The following is an 11,657-nucleotide window of genomic DNA, read 5'->3' as shown; positions in this document are numbered from 1 at the left end:
TGCAATACAGTTTAGTGTGAGGGATCAGCAATCACAGCAGTATTACTATCTGCCCAATTTTTTATATCGGTGCATCCCTCCTTGGAGTGGCCTTAACCGATGACCTGCTGGTCAGAAACTTGAGGATCTGGTTGGTGAATGCACCGTACCTACCGTCTAAGGTTTGTAAACAAAGAAAACTGACTGTTTTGTTTAATTTCTAAAAATCAAAACCATTGAAATGACAACAGCACCAGTCCCAAGCTCCTGCGAGTGTCTAATAACGTTTTAATAAAGAATAATGCCTTATGTTTTACTCCAGTCCTATTCAGACTTGAAAAAAAATAACTAAGTCAAATTCCATACATTTCCAGGCCTGAGAAGGCAGCCTGAGCTGCTCCTTCAAAGAGCCGGAGCTGAGCCGGTCCCAGCTCCGTCTGCCACCACTCACCAATTAGTTGCTGGCTTCAGGAACTTTCATTGAAGTGGCAACAGAGTGAAATGACAGGGCACTGAGTTCAGTAGAGCTCAAAATATTAGAGCTAATCTGCTCTGATTTATCATCTTAGACTTTCCCAGCCCTTCCTGTCATGGAACGTGTTGGATTTAAGAATGTTGACAGCCCTGGTCCACGTTCTCCAGGGAACACCGAGAGACTGAAGATGTCTTCAGGTAGTTAATCCTGACTGCAGTTATGGTGCTGATCACTAATATATGATGCTAAAAATAGTTTAAATTTCAAATCACTTTGTTTTTGTTTCAGTTTGAAAAACTGTTTACAGCACTGTCTCTCTCACACACTGACACAAAGCCTCTCTTCTAGATGAAAATAACTAATTAAATTCTCTAGAAAGAAAGAAAATATGTTATTTTAGTTGATTTATTTTTTTAGTTTAACAGTTAGAAGTAGTTAGCCAAAAGCTTTTAAAACTTAATGCTACATTTTCTATCAAAAACTGTTCACAAATGTTTGATCGGTGCAACTCTGGTGATGTTTATCTGTGTGAGGACACTCATTCCAAACGTGCTGAACTATCACTTACTGCACAGAGTTCTCTGCCATGTTGTGGCAGTCTGAATCCCTCGATGAGAGGTGGTCCCCTGTGCTGGGCTGTGGCTCCAAGCAAGGGCCGTTGGGCCTGCTGGCATTGAGGTGAGGTCTGGGCGGAGGCGTTGGAGGTTGTAGATCCGACTCCAGGTCTTCTCTGAACAGGCCAATCTGTGAGTTCTGCAGCAGAGATCAAGAAACACATGCATGGGCAAATAGAAGCATGGAGGAAACAGGCAGGAAGCCAGGCAAGACTTTCTAAACTTGGAACCCACTCAAATTTTATGATGGTTCAAGTCTATCTACATGTTCAGTTATTGGTTTGTCTTTTGGTTGGAGCATTTTTTGAAAACATCGTATTTTCTGAAGTAATAAGAAGATTATTGGTTACAAAAATGCCATGGACATTGAGGACATAGATCCTTTTACATGTTATATTGCTATGTCATATTGCAGAGAGGTAGGACTGCATGTTACCTTGGGAGGATTTGCTGGATCACCTCATCCACAAAGCGAGTACAACTACCTTGACTTTACACTGAAGCACAGTCCACTTTCGGTACAGTTTGTCCAATACAGTACAGTCTGTCTCAACAGTCTGTTCTAAGGCTGCCTATTAGTATGGACTGTCTGTTTCTCTCTTTTCTGCTTACCAGGGATTCAAATAAACAATATAAATTCAAAGGGGATTTATAAGCTAATGCTAACCTAAACTTAGCTTCAACTGAAAAACAACAGTTGGAAGGCTAGTCTGTTAACATCAAACAAAAGCTACTAGTATTACCAAGGTAACCGCTGCTCATATTAGAGCAGAAACTAAAAACATTAAAAACAAATTACAAAGTAACATCATCTAGAAGCCAAACACAGCAACTCATTTACATATCAAAGCAATAATTAACAGTCACTAACAAATCACTAAAACACCCTTTATCATAGACACAGACTTTTATCAATGCAAAAGAAAAGCATTGATAAATGCTGCCCGACAAGGTGCCTGATGTAAAACATTAAGTTCAGCATTAAACGAAATTGGAAAAAAAAACCAGTAATACTAGAGAATTTATAGCAATTCATATAATGCTCACTGGACATTTTTTATGACTATGAAACAAGTATATTTCTCATGTGTTTCTGGTTCGCTCCTGATCAAACCTGTTCTGCAGAGCTATAGGTCAGAATGAGCTTGGCTCCCTCGATGATGGACATGTAGGAGAAGCGCAGTTGGTCAGGGGTCTGGATCAGGCCCATGCGATATTCCCTCATATCCAGCAGCACCTTCTGTATGTCCACAGATGACGAGCTCCTACTCCTGTCCATCTACAAAACAGATTTATCTGTTTATGGAATACATTTGGAAAGGGTTATGCAGCTAAGCCAGTGTTTTCACTCCACACTGAGGTGCACCAGACTGCTTAACAGCATGTTACCATGAGGTCACCACCTTGGTGGCTCACAGTGTATACCTGTGAGTCAGTTGTGTAATTATTTTTAATTTATTACAGCATCTTGTCTTTCGTGTGTGCTTCCATTTGTTAGTCAATGTGCTGTTCATTGTTTTTACTACTGAGGGACAAATAGAGGATTGTTCTATGCTAAAATAAATTGTGTTTCAGAACAAGCGTAGATCTGGAACATAGATATGCTCAACCAAGAGTCGCGGTCAAGAGTCGCTTGTATTATTATTTTGTGAGTCAGAAGCTAGAAAGGTTGGGAATCACTTAAATGTTTTCTTTAAAGCTTCAATCTACTGATTTCAAATTTAACAGTTCCTACCATTAGTGGCCATTAGGTAAACATTATGGGATCAAAGGAGATGTCACACTGTGTGTGTGAGAGAGAGCAGCTGTCGTAAAACAGGCTTTTTCTATTGTAATGCAAGATAAAATACTTATTGAGTAGATATTTTAAGCTGCACTGTTGTGTTGTTGTTTAAGCAGCTTCTACTTGTGATAAGCACCATTAGCAAGGTTAACATGGCTAAAGTGACTGTTTTTAGATGTATCTGTAACAGAATGTAAACTCATACTATAATTTTGAATTTTCCAAAACACTGCCTACATTTCCCAAATCATGGTGTTTCCATCCTAACCAGATTAAATGCTTAAAAGGAAACTATATATATATTTCTTTATCCTACCAAATGTTACTGGAGATTTATGTATTGTAAACACCTCACAGATATTCAAATAGTCATCTTTGAATCTTTTCTCAGTAGCAGCATCCACACAGCAGAGTGTTGTCTTAACAGTGACCAGGCAGTGCTTTGCATGACATGTTCAGGGATTGAGAAAAGATCCGATTACTGAGTTTCCAACTCGTCTCTCACCAGTTAAAATTTGGTCGCCCGTGCTCACCGACCAATTTCTTGATACGTCTCTAAATTTGACATGTTTTTAGGGGAGCTTGATAAAGTTCCCTTCTGTAGCTTCTGTGTAACAAACCAAATATATTTCAGCTATTAACCTTGGAGCTGGTAGGTTAATAGGCTCTGATTTATACATCACTTGTAAAAAATAAGAGGGAAGATATATTCTGCTGTCATTTTCTTACAGGTTTTAGAACAGAAGAAAACTTTCTTGAACCCTTTCTAAAGATACTAAGCTATTGAAAAAAGAACTAAAAACAATTCAACATAAGTTTATTTTTCAGACAAAAAAAAGGCACAAAGCTCATGTTGCTGAATGAATCTGAAAACAGAAGAATTCCTGAATGTGGGAAGGAGTTTCCAGGTAATCTCTGACATCACTGTTTTCTGCCTGAAGGAACAATCCAAACATACCGTGAATAAAGTTCAGAACCAACATGCTACAACTTCTCTCTCTAGCTTCCAGCCCTCTCAAATATTATCTTAAGATGACTGACTCATCGTACTCAGATGCCAAACTAAACGGTTTAACCCTTTGCTCTCAGTATAATCAGCGTTAAGCAACTACTTCCCATAACAATAACACTCTCTCACCAAGACCAGGCAAGTGTCCACCAAGGCAAACGTTCCCGAGCGTCCAATCCCAGCGCTGCAGTGCACCACTGAGGGCCCATATTCAGGCCCCAGGGAACCAGACTCCCGCACCTTGAAGAGGAAGTTGAGGAAAGAGGCGGGAGATTCTGGCACCCCGAAATCAGGCCACGTGGTGTAGTGAAAGTGGTAGATCTCTCTGGATTCCCCCGTCTGGGAAGAAACGTATGACATCAGCCATGAACAATGTGCAGCACATACAAGTTCTGGCACTTCTGGCTCAAACCAGAAATGCCAGACAAAAATAAAAACAAGGACCCAGGTAGACTGATTTAAAACCACCTGGTATGAAGTTAAACAGAGGAATTTAGGGGCAATACAATGTTAGCAACACATTAGCCCAGGGGTCTTCAACCTTTACAATCCGTTCCAAACAGCCATTTCTACCCTCTGTCGAGCTGAATGAAAATATCAACTATAGGAAATTTTAAAGAAGAAAAACATAACATTGTTGCTCAAAAGAGAGTGGATGCATTTTCTTCTGTGGAAAATAAAGCAAAGAAAGTGGACAGTTTCCAACCGTTTCTTGTTGGTATTCATAATAACCAATAAGAAAATAATATTACTGGTACTTTAAGGGTCATTCTGTTGTGGGAATTCAATGCAATTCCAACATGAAAAAAACCATTAGTCTGCTGAAACCTGCATATTAACTACATTTAAAATATCAGATTGTTCTTTATCATTTTTGTCAAAGTTATTAAGAACCAATGTGGGAAACCCAAAGAGCCACTTGTGGCCCCTGGAGCTGCAGGTTGCATCTAAACCATTTAAGCATGCTGCAGGATCTTCCTCTTTTGAACTTTGACCTTGTTTTTGTAGGGCCCTACTAGGATTTATGTGACGTGGAAAATGCAGACAGAATTTGACAAACTAAGTGGAATCCACAACAAAACACGGAATTTCACAAAAATATTTCTTATCAGCAAGCAGGAAAAGGTATTTTGTGATTTCTGAAGTATTTTGGCTGCTCCAGCTCCCTGTACCGGTCTATACCTTGTCAGTCAATAAGTGTTTACACACCTACTGGAAATTGCACATTCATTTACTCATTAAAATAGTATTTATATTCTGTCTTTTTTAATGTTCATTATGTAAATAAAAAAAAGCAAAAAAAAAGTAATCCTACTGAATTGCACATCCGTTGGATCACGAGTTCAATATTTCTATTTTCTAATTATTGTTGTTAGTCTTGTATTCATATATTTTTGAACATTTGGAACTATTTTAGTGACTCATTCTGATGTTACACCTGAATTTCAGGCTGTTTCTATTCTATGATTGGGTAGACTCAGCTCAGACCTGAGTCTATCTATCTATCTATCTATCTATCTATCTATCTATCTATCTATCTATCTATCGAGAGAGAGAGAATAAATGAAAATCGGTTGCCATTGAGAAAAGGCTCACTGAGACACCAGAGTCCTCCAGAAAACTAAAAAAACTCAAAGCAGAGCACAAATTTCAGATTATTGCTTCCAATGTTTCGTCTCATGCTCACCTTTGTGTTCTCTAGTTCTAGCACCCTGATTGTATAATGGGATTGGTCCTCTTCTGACAACAGTCGAACAACAAAACCCGTGTCAGTGAAGGACATCTGCAGCTCCTCTGAAGTGGGCCAGTACTGAGCACACTTTTCCTGCGGGGACAGAGAGGTCATCACTCAGGCTCGAACAGGAAGCAGCTTGCAGCGTTTTCATAGACAGATGAGTATGTGTGACCTAAGCAGCATTCAAGACAGACTCACAGTCTGTCTTGAATGCACCTAAAGTTAGGGCCTAAAGTTAGTCATTCTCCAAACTCCAAACAGCAGTGGTGCAAAAAGTGGGTGCCCCATTAGAAGGGGCGCCACATGATGGCAGACAGCAATTATTTCTAGTCCGCATTTTCTGTATTTAACAGCTGTTTGTGCTTATAATGTGCCCAGATACATGTCAGAAAGTACTCAGCTGCACAAACACTGTAAGTACAAGCTCTGAGCAGTCCTGGTAAAATAAATTTAAAAAAAAAAGAACACAAAACATAAGAGCTTAAAGTCTTAAAATATATGACATATTGCATTGTTTCAGAAGGGCTAAGCTGTAATACAGAAGTACCATGTGAAGAAACCGAGAGCAGCCTAGCTTCGTAGAAAGAGACTCAGATTGTAAGTAGCTGCAGATCAAATGCAGCGATTACCTGATGCGTAGGATGTGCACACATCTCTAGCTTTCTGTTCTTCAGCTTTTATCTGGGTGTTACCCTGAAGCTAACCCATAGCCATGACCTTAGGGAAGCAGTTGTGGCTGTATCCATCATTTTCAGAAGAGCTAACAAAGCCATTTCCAATGTTTTTGTAAGTTAGTCACTTTACAAGAAAAAAAAAAGAAAAAGAAAAACGGTTGCCCATTTTTACAGGAATGGACCCTTTAGCAAGTTCCTCCCTGTGAAGGTCAGTCATCCATTGCTCAAAGAAAAAACACTCTTCAGACTTCACTATGTTAAAGTTTATGACAGAGTGGCTGCTAAGAACCAGTATGGCTTGTTTGAATGGGTTGGGAGGGGAAAGGTCTGGAGAACTGAATTTGAACAACACACAAAGGTTTGGGCTCGTTTTACAGCTGCAGGACCATGGGCCTGCAGCAGCTCCAACCATGACCTCCTCCATTTCTCTTGAGTCAAACGTGAGGCCGTCTGTCTGCCAGCTGAGGTGTGGCTGAATGTTGGTCGTGAGCAGCAAGGTACAACTGACAAAAGGGTCGGGATGTGGACGAGACCTAGACAATGTCCAAACCTCAACCTGATTCAGAGGCTCTAGTGGACTCTCAAGAGAGCTGTGTTTAAAAAAAACAAAAACAAAACCAAAAAAAAAAACTGAAAGGCATAATAAACTAAAACACAAAAGAAGAATAAACCAGCATTTCTGCATAGTGGAAAAGTAATAAGACCACAGAGTTGATGATAACATCATATTCTTGCTGCTGTAGGCAGATCAACAACCTGAATTCTAGAAAAGACAGGAGGTCATAAAAGGAAAAAAAAAAAAACTCTTAAATCACATGAGCTGATATTTTATTCACAACAGAACACTGATCCTAGCATAACGGATGTTGAACTTCAACCAAAATAAGCTCAGGTTTGAACCTGCTACATGTTTCAGAACAGTTTGGATGGGGAAATGTTTGCCACGGTGAAGCATCTTCTCTTCTTTTCAACAGTTTGAAGACGTCTGGGCATTGAGGTCATGAGTTTCTGGAGTCTTGGAATTTGGTTCCATTCTTGACTGATGCAGGTTTCCAGCAGCTAAGAGTTTATGGTCTTCTTTGACATATTTTTTTGTTTAATGATGAACCAAATGTTCTCCTTAGGTGAAGGATCTGGACTGCAGGACCAATTCAGCAATACTCTTTTCCGACGAAGCCAATGCTGTTGTTATGGCTGCAGTATGTGGTTTGGCATCGTCCTGCTGAAATACACGGGGTCTTCCCAGAAATAAACGTTTTCTGGATGAGGTTGCTCTAAAACCTCTAGATACCTTTCAGGGTTCATAGTTCCTTCCAAAACATGCAAGCTGCTCATGGTTTCCAAAGTCGCCAACAAGAATGTCAAATCTGGATTCATCGGAACATGGAGCACTGTCACTGTGAAACAGTCCTTTTTAAATTCATTGTGGCCCACAGGATCCCACGGTAGATCTAGATCCTGTTCACATATTTCATGACAGACGATTAGGTGGAATCTGCAGATTGTACATTAGATTATGTTTACCGACAGTGGTTTCTGGAAGTATTCCTGGGTCCATTTAGAAATGTCAATGACAAAATCATGCTGACGAGTGACGCAGTTTTGTCTGAGGGCCCAAAGTCTATGGGCGTCTAATAAAGGTCTCTTACAGACAGGTTTCTCCAGTTTCTCTGAATCTTCTGATAATCTTATGCACTTTAGATAATGAGATTGTTGTTCGTAAAATGTTCCACAATATTTTATGCATTCTGTCCCAAATGAGACAGCATGCCCATCGTTACATCTGAAACTCCACACACACTCCAAACTCTCTCTTATAGCTAATCATGCTGCAGATCTGAAGTAAGTTAACTTAATTTCAACCAGGTGAACGCTTTCACACATTTCTGCTTTTCCAGACATTTGCTCTGCTCTCCATGTTCTGTTAATAAAATGTTGTCTTGTGTGATTTAAAAGTCTTCATTTTATTCAATTCTAAACAACATCCTGACTCTTTTAAAATTCAGGTTGTAGAAACTACTGAATCATAATCACGTTTTTCATGCAGTTTGGTTTGGTTACTGTAGAATAAACAGCAACATACAATTGTACTGTTGTATTTCATGCGTTGTTGTTCTTTCGGGTTAATATTTCTTAATATTTAAAATTCTAACAATAGGTCAGATATTTTTTCAAATTTTATGTCCTGAAACATAAAACCTCAGAACCAAAAGCAGGAGCACAGTTCCATACAGAAAACATAGAAATGCTTCTCTCTCCCATATGTACAGCTTACAAAGTTTTTCCTTTTCTCAGTTAAACAGCAGAGAATGCTACATATGTGGCTAAGCCCAGAATTACTCATATCTGTAGCAGATTAAATATATAGTTGTCATTTCATTTGACTAACATCGTCTTTCTGACTGGAGGTAATGACGCATAGAAGTGACCTGACTTTTTGAAACATCCCAAACATGCAAAAATGCAGTTAAAATGATAACTTTATTGTTTCAAACTCGATCCTTCTTTTACACCGTTGTATTAAAATTAAATAAATCCTCATCTCTATATATTAAATCTCAGGCAGAGGTATAAATAATTTGGTATGTATTAAGTAATAAAGACAGACATTTCCAAACACAGTCCTTGTATATAAAAACTTGTGGTCATCATGTGCTGAGGTGTTACTCACAGATCCTTTCTCTATCACTCTGTTGAGCATTATAACGGCTTTAGAACATTGCTCCCAGACCATCAACCAGAAATGGCCACACGTATTCCTCAAAGGGCCCTGTCAAAGTAAAAAAAATAAAAAATGTTCATGAAAGTGTGACATACCGAGTAGAACAGTGTGCAATACAGTAGCATTCGCTCAATGGCTTCCATACCTGAGTTAGAATGTAAGCTCTCTCGGCTTCTTTCACAGCGACTAAACTCGCGTTAATGTAGTCATTGTCAGCGTTTTCAAGCTTTACCCGACTGTGATCATCTGAGGAGGAAAATAAAAAAAATCATCAGACGGCAAAGCAATTACAACAATGCAAATTCTCAGCCACCATATTGGAAAGAAAAACAAACAAATCTCTCGTGCAAAGACTCACATGGGCTGACGTCTCTGTAGCGATTCAAATTCCTGTTCATTGGAAGCTTAGCTACTTTGTACGGATATTCAATGGCTTGGTTGCGGATGTCCTGGTGCAAACGAGAAGAAAGGTTAAAGGTTAGCTTTCAGGTTGCAAACACAACATTTATGTAAAGACCACACAAAGTGATGGAAGGTCTTCATTACAGTCTTTCTGCTTTTCTTGATTCACTTAAAGTGTTCCACTTTGCTTGACTCGTTAGTTAGTGAAAAGATTTTCTACTAGCTGGGTTCCTACACACAAAACTCCATACATTTACATCCTCAACTTCTAGAGTTCTCAGTCCTGTTTAAGTCACCTTGACTACAATATTTAACTGAGAAGCAGAAACTAATGGTAGCAAATATTAAGGTTTGTTTTAAAATTGAATAAAACAATGTACTGCCTGATACCAGTAGTGGAAATTTGATTTGATTATTTTGTGCTACTACCAAAATATATTTACAATGTTGAATTTTGTACACCAATATACAGATAGTTAATATAATTTAATATTTTTTTATTCTGTGATTGTAGCACTCTACGCGGCTAAAGAGAATTTCGTTTCTGACAGTTTCACAGCTGTTTGGGTTCCAGCCATGCGTTTTTTGGACTCCTTGTAGACGTTGTGCAGTTTGAGGGATTTTTGTTCTACTCTTTTACTTTCGGACTGTTGTGTTACTGTGGCAACAAGGTTTGTAAATATAAACAAGGTTTGTTTATACAAATGGGAGCGGCCGGTTGGCAATTCAAGAGCCTAAATAATACTTGAACTATGGCCCCAAATCCCAGAGGAGTTGAAAAGAGCAGAGCGTGCCAACAAACGATGGTGCCATTCAGGACATTTCACTGTGGAATATCATCTCTGTCACCTGGAAATTGAGCTGTTGGAATGTTGTGACAGTCATGCAAAAATCACCAGTCAGAGGACTCCTCAAGGCCTCTGCAATACTGACTGCTATTGGAATTACTGTCCACAGTGACTCTTGGAGGGTACCTGGATGATATTATGGCAAATTTACATTTCCTTTTAGCATCAATTTTTCTTCTTCTTCTATTTAATTAACTGAATAAATGCCATAGATGCCATCAAATCAACAACCCAGATTTGGATTAATTTGATATAATATTATGATTTTAAAAAAAGTTAACATAATTTATTGTATTGTTGTATTTGTATTCCCTTTGGAATTAATAAAGTATTTTTGAGTTACTTTTTTTTTTTTAAATCAAACTCGTTTAATAAAAAAAAAACAAGATTTTTTTTCCGTCTATGCATTTTCTGGTTCTATAGAGAAAATTGTTTATTTCTTTGCGTCTCCTCTAAACAGCTGAAGTCAAATAGCAAACATTTTCCCATTGCCTCAGTAAAATAATAAAAAAATATATATATATAAACCGCGCAGTCAGTTTCTGCGTTAAACAGGAACTAAAGTATTAGAAACTTAACCTGAATATGCCAGATTGGCCAACACTGCTGGTGATAAAACACATGCGTCTTTCTCTGGAAGTCTTTGGTGAGTTCTCAGAAACTGCGGCTGACGTCCGCAAGCGTCACCCAAGCAGAGAGCTCCCCGATGCACGTTTCCCAGCTACGGAAGTCAGCCCCCTGCTAGCGCAGCTCGCTACTTTCTCACAATTAAGTGTTCGCTGGCTTCCTGCGGCGCCCGTCCTGCCTGCGCTACGCAGCTCGTAAAAGCTCGTTAGTTAACACAAAAACACACGCCACGGAACAAGCAGGGAAAGTAGTGAAACACAAGGAGATGAGTCTGAGAAGTGAACTGGCTAAGTTGGTTAGCAACCGATCGTCATAGAAACACGAGAGGCCCTCGGTGTCCCGACTTACATTGTAAAGGTTCTGCCATTTCCCGGACGAATCAATATCCTCGAATTCTTGCTCCATTGTGTCGCGGTTGGTGAAGTGAGAAGCCAGCCGGATGACTTTGGGGTGTTTTTGCCACCGTTTTCCAACTTACTCCTCTCCGTTAGCCATCTGAAGAGCACTGTGTGTAACCTGATGAATCCCTGCGGGGAGTCAATCTGCCTCTCCTTCACTCTGACTCTCGCGGGTTGCCAGGTTGCGTAACGGGAGCTGGTCATATTTTGCCCGTTTTGTACTTTTGTAGTTCTGGTCGTTATGTGTCGACTTGCGTCATTTCGTGCACGCCTTGAATATGTTTCCTTTCGTTTCTACATTGGCATCTATTGATACCCAAAGATTCGCTAATTGATACCCCCGTCTCGTCCCTACACGTTGTTATCCAACTTAAAGCACCGTTTATTTTTC

At 39.4% G+C, this 11,657-nt stretch overlaps 1 protein-coding gene across 1 annotated transcript; it reads right to left on the bottom strand.

Moving 5' to 3' along the window:
* Nucleotides 1-996: 996 nt before the first annotated feature.
* Nucleotides 997-11,457, bottom strand: LOC103136973 (tyrosine-protein phosphatase non-receptor type 1-like). Its single transcript, XM_016670621.1, has 8 exons — nt 11,217-11,457; nt 9,350-9,440; nt 9,137-9,237; nt 8,941-9,039; nt 5,548-5,685; nt 3,990-4,199; nt 2,183-2,347; nt 997-1,207 (listed from the first exon to the last, which is right to left on the bottom strand). Exons 1-8 carry the CDS (start codon nt 11,271-11,273, stop codon nt 1,019-1,021), a joined length of 1,050 nt encoding a protein of 349 aa, XP_016526107.1. The 5' UTR covers nt 11,274-11,457; the 3' UTR covers nt 997-1,018.
* Between the last annotated feature and the right edge of the window lie 200 nt (nt 11,458-11,657).

This window comes from Poecilia formosa, unplaced genomic scaffold (assembly GCF_000485575.1).
Source record: "Poecilia formosa unplaced genomic scaffold, Poecilia_formosa-5.1.2 Scaffold36, whole genome shotgun sequence".
Lineage (NCBI taxonomy): Eukaryota > Metazoa > Chordata > Actinopteri > Cyprinodontiformes > Poeciliidae > Poecilia > Poecilia formosa.
The sequence above is the reverse complement of the archived record's forward strand: the minus strand, read 5'-3'. Positions and strand labels throughout refer to the sequence as shown.